This window comes from Eutrema salsugineum, unplaced genomic scaffold (assembly GCF_000478725.1).
Source record: "Eutrema salsugineum unplaced genomic scaffold, Eutsalg1_0 scaffold_13, whole genome shotgun sequence".
Classification (NCBI taxonomy): domain Eukaryota; kingdom Viridiplantae; phylum Streptophyta; class Magnoliopsida; order Brassicales; family Brassicaceae; genus Eutrema; species Eutrema salsugineum.
The window spans coordinates 3,294,324-3,310,192 of NW_006256885.1; the positions used below are offsets into that span (position 1 = coordinate 3,294,324).

General features: G+C 38.9%; 5 protein-coding genes and 1 long non-coding RNA gene across 8 annotated transcripts in view; 2 read left to right on the forward strand and 4 right to left on the reverse strand.

Annotated features, from left to right (window-relative positions):
* Nucleotides 1-154: 154 nt before the first annotated feature.
* Nucleotides 155-1,193, reverse strand: LOC18024701. The gene is made up of 4 exons (XM_006406643.2): nt 994-1,193; nt 803-899; nt 638-692; nt 155-539 (listed from the first exon to the last, which is right to left on the reverse strand). The coding sequence occupies exons 1-4, from the start codon at nt 1,132-1,134 to the stop codon at nt 416-418; spliced, it is 417 nt and encodes a 138-aa protein (XP_006406706.1). The 5' UTR covers nt 1,135-1,193; the 3' UTR covers nt 155-415.
* A 267-nt stretch (nt 1,194-1,460) lies between these two features.
* LOC112089008 lies at nt 1,461-3,330 on the forward strand. Its single transcript, XR_002900821.1, has 3 exons — nt 1,461-2,182; nt 2,568-2,984; nt 3,072-3,330. It is a non-coding gene; the product is annotated as an uncharacterized LOC112089008 (long non-coding RNA).
* A 350-nt stretch (nt 3,331-3,680) lies between these two features.
* Nucleotides 3,681-5,920, reverse strand: LOC18024702 (probable ADP-ribosylation factor GTPase-activating protein AGD15). The gene is made up of 9 exons (XM_006406644.2): nt 5,625-5,920; nt 5,391-5,442; nt 5,256-5,314; nt 5,061-5,151; nt 4,917-4,971; nt 4,731-4,821; nt 4,410-4,611; nt 4,048-4,204; nt 3,681-3,965 (listed from the first exon to the last, which is right to left on the reverse strand). Coding segments are annotated over exons 2-9 (708 nt in total). The 5' UTR covers nt 5,442; nt 5,625-5,920; the 3' UTR covers nt 3,681-3,963.
* Nucleotides 5,921-5,980: 60 nt separating this feature from the next.
* Nucleotides 5,981-8,940, reverse strand: LOC18024703 (probable metal-nicotianamine transporter YSL5). 3 transcript variants are annotated; one of them, XM_006406645.2, is made up of 6 exons: nt 8,499-8,940; nt 8,087-8,244; nt 7,889-7,986; nt 7,672-7,806; nt 7,352-7,541; nt 5,981-7,253 (listed from the first exon to the last, which is right to left on the reverse strand). In XM_006406645.2, the coding sequence occupies exons 1-6, from the start codon at nt 8,938-8,940 to the stop codon at nt 6,126-6,128; spliced, it is 2,151 nt and encodes a 716-aa protein (XP_006406708.1). In that variant the 3' UTR covers nt 5,981-6,125. The 3 variants fall into 3 exon arrangements, with proteins under 3 accessions (XP_006406708.1, XP_024015741.1, XP_024015743.1); XM_024159973.1 differs by lacking the exon at nt 8,499-8,940 and having other exon boundaries at nt 7,352-7,521; XM_024159975.1 differs by lacking the exons at nt 8,087-8,244; nt 8,499-8,940 and having other exon boundaries at nt 7,352-7,589.
* Nucleotides 8,941-9,418: 478 nt separating this feature from the next.
* Nucleotides 9,419-11,069, reverse strand: LOC18024704 (LRR receptor-like serine/threonine-protein kinase ERECTA). The gene has a single exon (XM_006406646.2). It carries the CDS (start codon nt 10,860-10,862, stop codon nt 9,675-9,677), a length of 1,188 nt encoding a protein of 395 aa, XP_006406709.1. The 5' UTR covers nt 10,863-11,069; the 3' UTR covers nt 9,419-9,674.
* A 2,664-nt stretch (nt 11,070-13,733) lies between these two features.
* The window catches only part of LOC112088890, a 2,594-nt gene continuing 458 nt past the window's right edge, over nt 13,734-15,869 (forward strand). Inside the window, exons 1-2 of the mRNA XM_024159260.1 lie at nt 13,734-13,797; nt 13,898-15,846. Of these exons, the coding sequence (XP_024015028.1) occupies nt 13,734-13,797; nt 13,898-15,846 (2,013 nt within the window). The remainder of the gene's footprint in view (nt 13,798-13,897; nt 15,847-15,869) is intronic.

A 15,869-nucleotide genomic window follows, 5' to 3' on the forward strand; every position in this document is an offset into this window, starting at 1 on the left:
TATCAGACCTCTCCATAAACAGTTCAAACATCAAAGCTTGGTTTGGAATTTTTTTCCCATTGCAAGCTGAAGATAAACACCACAAGACAATGGAGGTGGTCTTCAAAACAGAGAGCCACAAGGGTCGGCAAGAACTATGTGTGTACACAATTAGTTAGGAGAAGTGAAATAAACACACAACCGAAGCCAATGTAAAGCTTCATAAGTGTTTATACATGTATAAACAAACCGAAGCAGCGTTTCACTTTGTCTGACTCAGAGACACAAAGATGTTGGCGATTTCTCTTCACGAGCAACATGAAGACTGAAGACAAAACCAAGTATGTAATACTAAAGTCTTAAGCATTCATCATCAAACATATACAAGAAAAAATACTGGTAAAGAGGACATCATCATTATTAGAGTTTCAGCAAATCATAATTGTGGATCGACATCATCGTGTTGGTTTAAGAATCGGAAACCCATAATGTATCTGTACTCTCCAGTGCCAAGACAGCGAGAGCAGTCACATAATCCACTTCCTCCACAGCTCCTGCACCTGTGACCAACACCCCAAAAATCTTAACTTGTTTTGTTGATGAATCAAATATCAGAGATACAAGCTCAAGAACCATTTTTTTCCTCAAAAAATATTACCATTTGGGCCATTCTCCTCTTGGAAGCATCTCCATATCCACACAATTAGTCCTCCCTTTGAATCATACATAATTTAAATTTGGTTAATACGAATCAAAATCAAGCTTCATTGGAAGAGACTAACAAAGTTGAGAAACAGAGAAAATAAAAAGTTCTTTTCATTACCTTTCCCGCTACAATTGAAACAATCGACTCTTCCAGTTCCATGGCAGATTACGCATCGGCCCTTCGCCTTACTCCTCGTCTCCGTCTTACCTCCGGACTGATAATCGCCAATTTCATCATCAGCGCAAGCTGATTCACGTTTTCATATCAAACTCTGGAGATTAGAAAATTGCGGGTTTTCGGTTTCACACCTGAGTTGTGACTATCCATGAAGGTTTGTTGAGATAAAGCCTAGGTCTTCCCTGCATCGATTTCGAATTCGGAACGCCTTCCTGTGCTCGTACTGATGACACCACCGTCGCCGGCAGCCGCAGGCACGCGCTCGCCGCCATCTCCGTCCCTCTTCACTCCTCACTAGAAATTAGAAAACACATTCTCTGTTCCTCTTCCGCATTCCAGTTTCCGGTTACTCTCCCGGGTCTAAGGCCCATATTTCTACTAGGGGCCCATATTTCTACTAGGCCTTTCTGAGTCTTTGGCCCATTCTGGTGTCAAAATAATCGAACCGGCCCTTTGGTCGATTGACTCGATTCCTTTTGATTCGATTTTTATCTTTCCAAACAAACCAAATTGAACCGAACACATATATGTATATCCTGTATGTTCGAAAAACCATGCAAAACATTCATGATTCTTCCTACTCTGAAACCCTAAAATACGTCCTTGTTTGTAGGTTTCTCATGGCGTCCTTACTGCATGTTGAGAATGAGGACAGGATCAGTCAGCTACCAGAGGAGTTGCTTCTGCAGATTTTGTCTGTACTTGAAACGAAAAATGTCATAGCCATGAGTGTCGTGTCTAAACTTTGGCGGTCTCTCTCTCGAAGAAGGTGCCGAATCTCAAGTTCACTTGCTCAAAAGCAACTGATCGCGAGACGTTTTCAGACTATGTTTGCAGGATTTTGCTTTCACATCAGGCTCCGATTCTACAGAGCTTGGATCTCAATATATGTTGTGATAATAATAAAAAGTTCTCATTTGGATATATATTGGAATACTGATTGGAATCGCATTAGGCCTTCATGTGCGTAAGTTTTGTACTCGAGCTCGTGACTGATGATGAAATCGAATTCGGGTTGCCTAGAAGCATGTATAACAGTGAAACACTAGAGACCTTGGAACTCAGTGGTTACATTCTTGTACATATCTCCCTTTTCCGGTTTTTCTCAAGTCTCTTAAAACTCTACACAACACTCACGGGGTGCGCTACAAAGACGAGGACTCATTTTTTAACCTTTTAACATTTTTTTTATTTTTTTTAATCATTTCGAGCAATCGGTGAGCGATGTCTTCTCTGTTTTCCGGCTATGTATTCTCTGTTTCCTCTTCGTGAAATCGAAGAGTATGGAGACATATTGGAGGTTACGCTGATTCCTGCGAGGTACTTCCTCTTCTCTACTTTTTTAATCCGCTTGATTTCGCGTGCGCTAAACTAATTGGTAGTTCACAGTTTGGATGAAATTAGGCTTCCTCTATGCTACATCTACGAAATTATATTACCTAGGATGCGAATTTGATGCTCGCATGGAAAAGGATCACTTTGAAACATGTTTTTGACTTCTGTTGGTTAAACTATAAATCTGCGTCTTGGATTTGAGTTAGAAAGTCTCTCTAATGGTTGTGTCGATACTTTGATTTCTGATTAAGAAAGGAAAACGATGGTTCATAGAGAAATATCGGCAAAGCAAATCATAAATATATCTCTTGGATTGAGTTAGAAAAGCTCTTACTATGATTTATGATAGTTTCAATTTTCTTCTCTGTAGCTCTTGCATCTCCGGGAAAAGAGAGCCGATGCTCCTCCATATAACGTCTTGATCACTGGCTCAACCAAACGTTCATTCACCATTTTCTCTTCAATTTTATTCGGGCGTTATATCTTTGCGAACTCGTTTAACTCAGTTTCCTCCAGAAATCATAATCTCATTATGTGATTTAATTTGCAGGTATAGGATATGCATTGGCTAGGAAATGTCTCGGGTTTCTATTGATTCTGTTTAGGTTCTATGTGTCTAAGAGAGATGAATAACTGTTGAAATCTGGACAGGAATGGGATTCTTAATTTGTGCCTTACTTAGTTGGGAGCATTTCATTGGTAGTTTTAGCCGTGGGAAGCGTTTCTAAACTTCTTCCCTGATTATCAAGAAAACCTAGTGCTCGACATGTAGCAGCCCACTTCTTAGGTACTTGTTTGGTAAGAGTTTCTTTCAATGTGAAAAAGAAAACGAAGGATCAAATCTCAACACACTGAATCTTCTTTGGTTGCTCAGGTTTGCTGCTGTGGCAATGGCTGGACTTGCCGCTGAGGATCTGAAATATGAAAAAGTGATTGGCCAATCCGCAAATCTGTTCTCTCTTCAGGTCTTCTAATTCTTCTTACATCATCACTCACTTCAACTCACACATCTTCAAGCACCATGAAGAAACGATGGTTGAAGATCAAAACTATATATATAGTAACTATTATAGACCAAGTGTACAGTGATTATTATACAAACAGGTATATAATTTACGAAATATAAAGATCATTGGACCAATCACTAAGCCTATCATTGTATTCATGATTATCACATTTTTTTAAGAGACCCTTTTAAGTTTTTACCATTGGACAGCTTAAAATTAAGGATTTCTTATCCAAGTCTCTAAACCTAAAATAACTATATATATATTGCTTAAGAGACCCATTTCAGTCTCTGGGATAATCATGCTCTTATAGTTTGGATGTTGAGTTTTATATTTTTTTTTAATGTGAAATCTTGGGTTTGTGGTTAGAAAAAAATATAAAAGATGACCGTCGAGATCATTATTATTGTCAGTTGATATAGTATTAAGGAGTATGGACTAATCACTTGATGTTTACTTCTCCTACAATTCAAAAATACACAAGATGGTGAGTTCTATTGCTTTCTGTCCAAATACTCAAGATGTCTCTCTTCCATTTGTATTTAAATGATTTAGCTACAAGCAACGAAAATTGGATAAAGAAACAATCTATCTATATATATATATAAAAAGACCAAAAAAATAGAAAACAAAACAACTTCCCTTGTTGACTTTTGAATTCATCATCCCATCTTTGCCAACCTGTTGACTATAATTATAAAAACCCACATGATGACTTCTTTCCAGAGCATCCATCTTCTCCTTGTACACCTCTTGTCTTCCTGTTTCACATTTAGAGATATCGAAATCAAAATCTCACATTTTGTTGAAAGGCAAACAAAAAAACCCCCGTCTTGGCCTTACAGTCAAAAGTAGCCCAGCTCGAGGGTGGTGCTATGGTGGTTCTTCTATTATGATTCAGTTCGCTGGAGAAAATTTCATTCTTTTGGTTTGGTTTCTTAACTTCCATCCCCACTGGTAAAGGTAGAGCATACACATTCTCCTTCATATCTACTGAACCCTGCGTTGCAGAAACAACTAACGAAAATGATTCAAGATCGAAAATGATTCAAGATCCTTCTAAAAAAGGCTTTTCTTGTTTCTTGCCACATGATAAACAATGACATTTAATGAAAAACTTCAAATCCAATGATCATACCGGAATCAAAAGAAGATAAAAACTTTTTTATGGTACCAGTAAAGTCAAATTTTTGAGATTGCCATACCCCACGAAGTCTTGTTTCTGGAGGTGTTGCTTCAAGAACATGCTTAAGAAGGATCTCTTCATCAAGTGAAAGTGTTCTTGCTTTCTTTGGAGTTTCGGGCTTATATCCGCTTTCTACCAAGTGACTAACTTTGCAGCTTAGTTGGTTAACTATAGGAGCCGGTTGTATCCCTCTCGGTGAAACCCATTTCTTCTCATTGTATCTTAGAAAAAAAAAACAGAAGAAAAAAAAAAAAAGAGATTCAAGCTAAAGTTTTATTCTAGCAGATGAGGAAGCAGCAAAGACAAAAAAACACTTGTTAGCATAGAAAAGAATCAATACTTGGCTCTGATAAACGCGTCGCTTGAACTTCTCTCGAAATGACAAGGCAATTCTGATTCCCAATACTGATTTGCCTTAGCATTACCGGTAGCTAGACCCAAGAATAAGATGATCAAGCTATGGGATTGATATGAATAGTCAACTACTGTATCTATGGTTTAATTACATACAAAAGAAGAGCCTTACATTGCATGAAAGCAACCTGATCTGGAAGCCATGTATCCAGAGTTATAGACCTTACCTGTTTTTGAAAATAGGTTATCAGTATCACTAATTTGTATGATTGATTTTACAACACACGCACAAGTGAATAAAGAATATTTAATGGACCTGTGAGATGTGGACACCAAGGCTACGATGGATTCCAGAGCATTGCATACAAATGAATATCCCAAGGTTCACACTTGCCCATCTTGGTGCCCTTGGTAAATAGATAGATCCAACAAACAAACAAAAAGCTCTTCTTATCATTTTGTTAAATGCTGATGAAGAAGAAGAGAGAAAAATTGTTAACATCATGCTTACTTGGATCTACAATCTGCACATTCTCTATTGTCCGGATGCTTCAAAAGTGCTTCCAATATCTGTAACCCACACAAATCTCTTATATTGTTAAGGAAATGATTTGTGATTGGCGGAAGTAAAGACGAAAAAAAGGACCTTGCAATGCTTGGCGTTGAGCTCCTTGGAAACAGAGGCCTTCCCGTTCATCCTGATGAACAAACTCAACAAGATAATCACAGAGAGGGAGATAGAAGCAATTGAAAAAAAAAAAAAAAAACCAAACAAAGTTTGTAACAGAGAGCGAAAATGATCTCAAGGAAGAACGGATTTGAAGGAGAGAGAAGAGGGAAAGAGAGAGGGAGAAGGAGAAGGACGGTTTCTTTCTCGTACCCTTTTTATATCTGTGATTACGACACCACATCTCTCTCCCTTTCTATTTTTGTTAATTAATTAATAATCGGAGGAGGAGAAGATGGAGACAGTGAAGGGTCAAATCAGAAGTAGAGAATGAAATGTAATCCCTAGCTCTCTCGATTTGCTCTCAAACCCTCCCCAACTCCCATTGAAGAATCGATTTCTCTTCTACGTTCCCGGGGCCAAAATCATCGTCCTCAACCTCAATTTTCCTCAGGTTAGCTGTTTCTCTTCTTCGAGCTTAATGGGTCACAGCAAGACTCTGTTTTTATGTTCTTAATCCTCGCAAGATTGGGGCTTTTCATGTGATTTGTGAAGCCAGCTATGATATATCATCTATAAAGCATGAATTGTGCAATTACGAATTTAAACAAGCTTCTCCTTCATATCTGTCATCTATACATTTTACCTTCAAAATCATCATCATAATGGTAATAAACAATGACACTTTATCATGCTTGAGATATTCATAACTGACTAAGAAGAGGGTCGTTTCAGGAAGTTGTCGACCTTTGAATTGGTTGCAGCAGAGAGAAACTTCATGCAAACAGGAGGATTAACTCCGGCTATAGCGAGCACCGAGCTTGGCAAAGACCAAATCCCGTCTCCGCATATCAAACCAGAAGCCACCGCAGTCCCGAAAGCTTCGGCCTTGGCTGCATCTACTCTTTCCCAGATGAAAAGTATCAAACTTCCCACACACATGTCAATGGCAAAGTAAGGCCCTAAGAAAAACGGTATAGCCATTGCCATCGGAAGAGGAATGAACCGTCCCCATCTGCTCCAAAGACTATCCTTTACTATGTTTACGAGAATCGCCACACTGAAGAACGCGTAGCATAGGACGAGACATTCTCTCGGTAATGATGAGACACCTTCTACTCCTAGTTTAGCCATACTTCGATATACGGTAGCAAATGGTGCAGGGTATTCACTGTTGGGAAGGCCTAAATCATCAAACGCCTCGTAGAACAGCCAGAACACACAAGGAGATACCACACAACCCATTGCTGTTCCAATGACTTGGCTCACAAACATCGACTTTGGCGATGATAAAGTGAGGTAACCTGTCTTGAAATCCTGTGTGAGATCCGAAGCTGTCGATACTATGTTCATCATAACGCCACATGCTGCGAGACCAGCTAGCATACCACCGTGCTCAGAGCCAGCCCAAGCTCCGATTGTGAATATGGCTAGCTTTCCATAAGTTGAAGCTAAGGACCAATCTGTGAGTCCAGCTCCATAAGCGTTACAGAAAGCTAAGACAGGCGCGCAGATATAGAGGACCAGAATGTAATACCATCTCAGCTGCTGAAACATGTGAGGGAGTATCGCAGTAGATGTTGCAGCTATTATGATATATCCTCCAACAGCAAACCAAGTAGGGATTTGATCTTTGAGGAAGAATCTTGTACGACGTAGGTCATCATAAGATTGCTGTGGGCTTAATGGGGAAGCAGGAGGGTCTTCTTCGACTGTGAAAGATGTTCTTGAAGGAGGTGTAGTGCCTCGTAGCTGTATAAATAGACCTGAGAGTGTACGGCTCAGCACTTTGCAAAAGTTGTATAATCCATCTCCTAGGATTATCGCAACAGCTATAAACACCTGAAAGGAATAAAAAGGTTCAGTGTAGGGAGATTAGCTTGAAGCAGGAGCATTCGTAGAGAGAATTAGCAGAGGATGTTATGGAGAGATTAGTTTACCTTATAAGCCTGAAGGCCATTCATGCTGCTGGATTCGACATCAGCAGGAAACCAATCTCCCTTTCTGGTTTCAATGAGAGGCCACATTATCCCCCAAGAGAGAATTCCTCCCAAAAGAACAGAGATGTTGATTATGTATGGGCATATCATGCCAACACCTACATATGTTGCTGAAAAATCAAAGTAGAACCTGTTTGTACATCAGGCTCTCACCAGAAAGGTACTCAACATTGGATTACTGACAAAAACAATAAGCCAGATTGTGGTTCAAACCAATGCTATATAGTTTTCAAGTTAAGGGAACTGTTAATTGAGCTTACTTGTACTGGTATGCTTTGAGTCCGAAAGTAGGGAAGTTGGAGAACCCACAATTTTCTCCTCCGGTAAAGAACCATTGGAAGAAACTCCAGAAAAAGCTGAAGGAGAAGAATTTCCCCAACACCCTCACTTGTTTCCTGATGCAGAGAGCAGGATAGAGTCAGAAGGCAGCAGAGAACTCAAAACTAATAAGCAAAAATTGAAGTGAAAGGCCAGTACTTGGCCAGCTTGGCGCCTTGAGGGGTGTGAAAGCTGTTGATAAGATGAGCAGTTGCAGTACCACTTGGGTATGTTAGTTTGAAGTCTATTACCATTATCTGCAATACACACAGAAATTAGCAAATTCAAGATCTCACAAAACTCATCGTCCCTTTTTGGTTCACAGAAAAGAACCAGGAAACAAAAACTGTGACCAACCTTTCGTAGGGGAACGACCGAGAAGAGCCCAAGAAAGCTGACAACAAAGAGAAAACCGATTATCCAACCTAAAGAAGGGTCCTTGACGCCACGGGCAGCATCTCCTGATTGGTTCGCAATTCGTTCACTCATGCCAAAGAGGTAAGTCCCAAACCCTCCTGTAATTTTTCAAATGCCCAAGTAGCCATTTATTAATAAGCAAAAAACCTTAACATAACTAAAAGGAGAGAGAAGAGAGAGCAGATGAGTACAAAAGACTCAAAGAATCTGTCTTTTTATATCAGAAAGACAAACACACAAACACACACATTACCAAGTCATGATTCTCACAAGCAAAACTATGGCAAGGTTCAATCAAAAACTAATTTCTAACTTTAATTTATGATTCAAGATAGAGAGGAGTTTCCTTTACCGCTGAAGGCAATGCCGGAAGAAGCAACAACGCAGGTCTGAATAACAGTATTCTCCTGGCGAGTAAATGGCTGTTTCAAGTATCCAGACCTATGAAGCATCTTGGTCCATGTCTTGACGAAGAAGAATCCCAGAAGACCAGCGGAGACATTGAGCGACGGTATGATTCCCGTTGTGAGGTTGAGCTTCATAACAATGAAGCTAAACAAGATGCTCAGCACAAAGCTCACCACGAAAGCCCTCAAAGTCAGCTGCTTCTTCCAAGAAGGCACTTCTCTGCTTTCAAAGATCTTCTCCACAGATTCTTCCTCTTCCTCTTCATCTTCGTCTTCTTCAACATTCTTTTTTGTCGCCTTCTCTGATTCTGGGCTAAACCCAGTTTCCTGCAACTCATGTTCCACAATTTGACGATCTCTGCCTGGATTTAAGACTCCCTTTCTCATCCTATCTCTCTCTCGTTTTCTCTGTTTCTTAGATCTACGAGAGGCGAGGGATCGTGAAGGAAAGTATTATTGGTACGAAAATCAAAGCTCAAAGGAGTCAACTTGGACTCGTTTTTAACATTCTGACAAATCAGAAAGCTTTATGCTACTTTAATTACTTAAGGTTCTTTGTCGGTATGTCTGTAAACCAGCTAATTATTTGGAATTTAAGTTGTTAATTGGTTTTAATTATGCAGTCTTCTACTAATTTTTTAACAAGCTCTTAACTCATCCATATCCAACAAGCTTGGATATAAATATCTTTTGATATAAACAGTATCTTGAGTGCCCTCCAGACCACAAAGTTGAATAAAAGTTTATACCTCATTTATTAAAAGATAATACCAATTGAGGATAAGGAAAAATATAGAAAACCAATGGTGTCTTTATTTCCTATTTATCATCTCAAAGTGGCATGTATATTACTCAATATGAAATGAAAAATAAAAACAAAACAGAGAAAAGGACCAATCTATAAATTATATATTCCATAAACACTACAATCTAATTACACGTGAGGACCACACTTTTGACATATCCTTTTTGAACTTTTGATTTTTTGAAGAAAACACTACGAGACACAACGGTTCAATTTCCAGAAATGCCATATTTTGTTCTTCTTTCTGTAGATAACATTTTAAAAAACTTGTCTTTTTCAGCAAATTTCTTTCCTAAAAAAAAAAAGAAAAAAATCTTCAACCAGTGGAGCTGTGATTGTAAAAGCGAGAACATTGTATAGCAGGCCTTGAGAGCAGAGGTGCGACTTCGATTGGACACGTGGACAAACCGACCACAGGATCCGTCTCCATACAGTTATAGGACAAACAGAGCGAAACAGAGTCTGGTAGTTGAAAACCAGAGTTCCAAGGGAATCTCGTCAAGTAGTTATGTTGCAAGAATAGCGTTTTCGTTGTACCGTTGATTAAACTCTTGACGTATTCCTCTGGAATATCTCCTGTAAAACGGTTATTGTTGAGGAACAGAGACTCTGCTCCGACGATCCAAGACGGTAACTCTCCGGAGATAGAGTTATGGCTCAGATCAACAATGGAACCCTGAGATAACGACGTGGCCGCCCCGGTGGCGATGGATGTGAAGTTGTTTCGCTGTAGAAACATTGATGAGATTGTGAGACTAAAGAGTGATTGTGGGATTGCGCCGGTGAATTGGTTCATGCTGAGATCGATGTATGTTAACTCTGTTAATGGCTCTAAGGGATCGATTGTGCCTTGCATTGAGTTTCCGGAGAGAGACAGGTACCGGAGAGTGGTCGGGAAAGCGGGTGGGAGTTCGCCGGAGAGTTGGTTCATTTTAAGGTCAAAATGGAACAAAGGGCTAGAGAGAGGTTTAAGGTTTTGAGAGAAACGGTTTGAAGCTAAAACAAGGACTTTGAGTCGAGGAAGAGTAGTGAGAAAGGGAGGGAGAGATCCTGAGAGTTGGTTATAGCTAAGGTCAAGAGTGTGGAGGTTTGAGAGAGATGAGAAAGAAACGGGTATAGGACCGGTTAAGCGGTTTCTGGTTAAGGAAATGACTCGAAGGAGAGGGAGGGAATCGAACCGAGGAGGGAGAGGTCCGGTGACTAAACCAGGGTAGAGAATGAGTTGGTTCAAATGGGTTAGATTAGAGATGGAAGGCGAGAGGGAACCGGAGAGGTTAGGGCCAAGAGATAAGGCAGCGACACGGCCAAGAGAATTGCAAGTGAGGCCTGAGAAAGAGGAACAAGGGTCAGGGACTGTGAAGTCCCAGGTTGAGAAGAAAGCTGAGCCGGGCATGTCGGTTAAAGAGTCTCTGATGGATTCGAGTGCGGCTCGGTCTGTTGGAGCTAAGGAAGAGAATGTGGAGTGGACAAGAGTGAGCAGAAGGAGAAAGAAAGTGTAGCTCATGTTTTGATGTTTTTTTTTAGTAGTATCTTTGTTTCTTTCTGTTTGTCAGTTTTTAGTTTTGGTGAGAGTGTTTTTAAAGGGAAGAGGAGAGCGCGTGAGAGAGAGTAATAATGAACACAGAGAGAGTGTGTGATATTGAGTGAATGTTAACGTTATGGACTTGTTCGAAAATGCGTTAGTTTATTTATTACGCCTCTTTTGACTCCTTTCGGTGATAATGGCGGTTGTGGTCCCTTTTTGCATTCAAATCTCTTCAGGAGGTAATTTTAAGATGGAGATTCCGTTTTTTCGGTTTTTAGATCTTGAACAACGTCATTCTCGATTCGATCTTAGGGGGTGTTATTCAATCTGTATGTTGAAATCAACTCCACTAGATTAGAGTATATCAGATTTTAAATTTTTTAATTCATATAGAATTTAATGTATATGAGTTGTTTAAAATTTTAAATTACTTAGCAGTGTATTTAGAAAGTCACATGCAATCATTTAAAATCTAATAGAATAGAATTCTCAATAAATTTTGGATTTGAAAAGATTAAAGAAAAAAAAACAATCTAAAACCACAAATCAGAACGATTATTAATCCAGAAATATATTACCTTTTCTTTGATGATTTATGGAGATAGAGAGAGAAGAAAAAGAGATGTGTGCTAAGGAAAAGAGAGAATAGTGTGAAATTGAGTTTTCATAATAATAAATCGCTTGATGAGAGAAGGGAGAGAAAGAAGGGAGAGAGAAATGGAGGAAGAAAAAAAAAGACGTATGAAGAATGAAAAGACAAAATGAAGGAAAAAGAAAAAAAAATTTGGAGGGATGAGAGAATGATATATTTGATCGACTAATATCTGGAGAGAAAAAAAAAACAAAAACTAATAATTATTTGTGTTGAATTTTATAATTATCAAAATCTGAGGGTAAAAGGTTAGATTTTGATTGCTACATTTAACACATAAAAATAGATTCAAATTCAGTTAAAATCTTTCACTTAAAATCAGTTGTAAAAATCTGTTAAACATGAATAACATAAGATTTTAATTGACTTATTCAACTCTTTAATTGAATAACAATGGATTTCAAACTCTATTAATAAAGAGATTGTAAATACATGAACCAATAACATTTGATTTTGAAAGAGAAATCAAAATCAATTATTGAATAACAATGGATTGTGGATGGATTTAGACTCTATTAAAAACCATGGTTGAATAACATCCCCTTAGATTTTTTTAAAAAGTAAAGTTAATCAGAATTCAAGAAACTGTATTTAGTATTTTAGTTCTAACTTCTAACTAGTTGAAAACCCATTATATTAAGGATTACTATTTCACGATGAGTTAGAGAAATCTTAGCCTTATTAATTAAGCAGAGACATATAAAGGTCTAAGCTATACTCTATTTAACTTAATATTTAAAAGACCATTAACAACCTGAAATTCGAACAAGTCTCATATAACGCTTAGGAAATCTATATATATATATATAAAATATTAGGACTTGCTATTCCAAGTTTTTATTAGGAAATCTATATAAAAACAAAAATCTATATAAAATATTTTTGTTGCATGTTTTTATCAAACCGATATCTAATGCTTAGATTTTCTTAACAAAGCAAAGACGGGAGAAAAACCCCAAAAAAAAGTTGATAAACTTAGATTTGCTATTCACTCAACCTAACTCTTAAAGGAACATAGATCAAACTTGGAACATTGACACAGTAAGAAACCCAAATTTGTCAACGATACAGTTGAATAAAATTTAGCGGTTCGATTTCGGTTTAAGAACTTCCAGGTCGATTTTTGTGCCCGTAAATATAATTGGCAACCATTATTTTTGGGGGAGAAATACAAAAGAACAAAAAGGAGACACTCCAAGTCCCAAGACACTCTCAACCAAAATATTTCGCGGGACAAAAAATAAAACACAGCGACTATTGTCTTTTTCTTTCCTTTGTGTTCCTTTGGAAAGAATGGCCAATATGCCATAAAATGAAAGGAAAAAATCTTCCGTGCCATAACAGAGTCTCAGTGCCATAAATGAAGTGAAAACCCTATTATGTCCTTAATGAAAAATAATTGTGGCATTGCTGAATTTTTGTTTTTGGTTTATTGGTTTAATTAAAAAAAAAGAAAAACAAAATTGGATTCTGTGCTCTCTCTCTCTTCCTCTCTCTTCCTCTCTCTCTCTTCGAATTGGACATTTCTGAGAAATTGGATTTGCCCGATCCGAGCTGAATCTTGCGCTGGACTCGTGACCCAGCTCGTCGGGACGTATTAGCCACCGTGTCGTCCTCCTGTACAGCACGACTTCGTTTTCTGAACTCGAGTGAGCTCCTTGCGAAGCATCAGGTATGATTTTGGGGTTTTATAATTTTGTGGGTCGATTTGTGAAATTTGTTAGTTTTAGCATGCACATTGGATATTTAAGACAACTATATGGGTCGATTAGTGGATGGTTGTTGGTGAATCGAGCTAAATCGTAGTCTTCTAGGTTGTGAATGATGAATCCGTCAGATTTGCGAGAATTGGGACAAGTGGTATAACTAAGAGTGTCGGGATAATTGGTACAACTGGTACAACTTAGATAGATTGGACAAGTGGTACAAATGGGACAACTTTAGAAACTGGGACAACTGGTACAATTGGTAGAACTTTAGAAAGTGGGACAACTGGTACAACTGGTACAGGTACAAATTGAGAGAAAGCTGACAATTGGCAATATTTTTATTTTGTTTTTTTTTTGTATTTGCAGGAGAGAATGAGTAGGCCCACAAACATATAATTTGAGTATGGAGGATATTATTCACCGAAAGGAGAAGAGTTTAAATGGAATTCTAAAAATTCCATATATGCTATATCATTTAGAAACTTATCTATGGAGGAGTTAACCTATTCGGTGCTTGTAGATGGTATATGCAAGAAGATTGGGTTGAATGACAGTATGAGGAATCTGAAATTGAGCTATATTCCGTTGGTAGCTAAGCCTTTGAGAGTCATGTATTGTTGATGATGGTGATGTTTATGTGTATCTTACGACAGTGGATAAAGAGAGACTTAGAGCCATTTTGAATGTGGAGCTAATGGAAGATATAGAGAGTGAAGAGCTTCCCAGAGCAGAAGACGCCCCTGATATTGAGGGACAACAGGGACAACAAAGAGACCAGTTGATTGTTTTCAACCCGGAAGAAGCAGAGGGACAACAGGGACAACCGGAGAGGATGGACAATGTTGATTTACGGGTAAGCTGTGAAATTGAGGGACAACAGGGACAACCTGAGAGGATGGAGAATGTTGATTTACGGGTAAGCTGTGAAATTTCGTTACCAGAGGAGAATGCGGAGTGTGGCATGCATGAAGATGTAGATGAACATGATCATGTTGAGCCTCTACGGCCTGTGGAACAAACTCGGTTTGTTCTAGAATGGGAGGATGGAGCTGGGTTTGAAAAAGGTCAAGAATTTCGATCCAAGGAGGCTTTGCGCGTTTTGGTCGACAGAGCTTCACATAAGGGCTGTTTTGAGGTAAAAACGGTAAAGTCAGATACAGGGCGACTCATACTAAGATGCCGGCAAGCTGAACTTGGTTGTACATGGTATCTACACGCCGTACGAATTGTGGATTCTACTTATTTCAGTATTAGGGTGTATAGGAATATCCATACCTGCTCTCGGGTTGTTTCGAGCACAATTCGGAATAAAAGGAAAGGCACACCACAAGTAGTAGCAGATGTTTTGCGTGGGTGCTATCCAGGAGAAGTAGACACCCCTGCGCCCAAAGCTTTGATTAAAGTTGTTCAAAATGAAGCTCACGTGAATGTGTCATACTCTACAGCCTTGAGAGGGAAAAAACTAGCTATTAGTGAAGTGAGGGGCAGTCCAGAAGAAAGCTATCGAAAGTTGTATTGTTATCTTTACATGTTACAGCTTGTTAATCCTGGGACAATAACCAGTGTGAAACTGGATGCCAAAAATAAGTTTAAGTATCTCTTTGTCGCTTTGGGCGCTAGTATTGAAGGCTTTAGAGCAATGAGGAAAGTCATAGTTGTGGATGCGACCTTTCTTAAGAGTGTGTACGGTGGTATGCTAGTATTTGCCACAGCGCAGGATCCTAATCATCACCATTATCCAATTGCAATGGGTGTTATTGATATTGAGAAAGATGCTAGTTGGAAGTGGTTTTTTGAAACACTCAAAACTGTTATACCTGATGATAAGGAACTGGTTTTTATGAGTGACAGACATAAGAGCATCATTGGAGCAGTGAAGGAGGTGTACCCTCAGTCTCAGCATGGATATTGCATTTGGCATTTGTCGCAAAACGTGAGAGGGAAAGCTGGGATTGGCTGCAAAGATTTGTGTGCAGTAAAATTCAGAGAATGCGCTCACAAATACACTGAAAGTGAGTTCCTATGTGCGTACACTGATTTTAGGATATGGTTTCCAAAAGCTGCTGAGTATTTAGATGAGCATGTTGCGGTTGATAAATGGGCAAGGTGCTTCTTTAAAGGAGACAAGTACAACTTGGACACAAGCAATGCGTGTGAGTCTATGAATAGTGTCTTCAAGAAGGCAAGGAAGTATGCCTTATTACCGTTGATTGATGCATATGTTGAAAAAATCTTCAACAAGCATAGGAAAGACACTGCATATGCATCAGATTCGAAGACATTGGTGCCCTATGTTGAGAACCAGTTGCATAGTGTATGTGCAATTGGTACAAGATTATTTGTCACTGAGCTTAACGCTACTCATCTGGAATACAGTGTGATTGGAGATGATGGGAAGAGTTATCTGGTCGATTTGTTAAGTAAATGTTGTAGCTGTAGGCGTTTTGATATAGACAAGATTCCCTGTGTTCATGCAATAGCCGCTGACATTGCAATGATGCGTTCGGCTGAGAGAAGAAGGGAAATCCACTTACATGAGTTGTGCTCAAAATATTACCATATTGATACTTGGGCCCTGGCTTATTACAGGACTATTTATATGGTGCCACATCAGTCTACATGGAT

Excerpts from the sequence above, each read along its gene's own strand:
- LOC18024701 (XM_006406643.2), bottom strand. The coding sequence starts at position 1,134 with ATGGCGGCGAGCGCGTGCCTGCGGCTGCCGGCGACGGTGGTGTCATCA. Across the intron at positions 900-993 it reads CATGGATAGTCACAACTCAG|TCCGGAGGTAAGACGGAGAC; the intron begins GTGTGAAACCGA and ends GGCGATTATCAG. Across the intron at positions 693-802 it reads TTTCAATTGTAGCGGGAAAG|GGAGGACTAATTGTGTGGAT; the intron begins GTAATGAAAAGA and ends TATGATTCAAAG.
- LOC18024702 (XM_006406644.2), bottom strand. The coding sequence starts at position 5,441 with ATGAACGGGAAGGCCTCTGTTTCCAAGGAGCTCAACGCCAAGCATTGC. Across the intron at positions 4,972-5,060 it reads TTGGTGTCCACATCTCACAG|GTAAGGTCTATAACTCTGGA; the intron begins GTCCATTAAATA and ends TTTCAAAAACAG. Across the intron at positions 4,205-4,409 it reads CAGAAACAAGACTTCGTGGG|GGTTCAGTAGATATGAAGGA; the intron begins GTATGGCAATCT and ends TCTGCAACGCAG.
- LOC18024703 (XM_006406645.2), bottom strand. The coding sequence starts at position 8,940 with ATGAGAAAGGGAGTCTTAAATCCAGGCAGAGATCGTCAAATTGTGGAA. Across the intron at positions 8,245-8,498 it reads TTCCGGCATTGCCTTCAGCG|GAGGGTTTGGGACTTACCTC; the intron begins GTAAAGGAAACT and ends GAAAAATTACAG. Across the intron at positions 7,987-8,086 it reads CGGTCGTTCCCCTACGAAAG|ATAATGGTAATAGACTTCAA; the intron begins GTTGGTCACAGT and ends TGTGTATTGCAG.
- LOC18024704 (XM_006406646.2), bottom strand. The coding sequence starts at position 10,862 with ATGAGCTACACTTTCTTTCTCCTTCTGCTCACTCTTGTCCACTCCACA.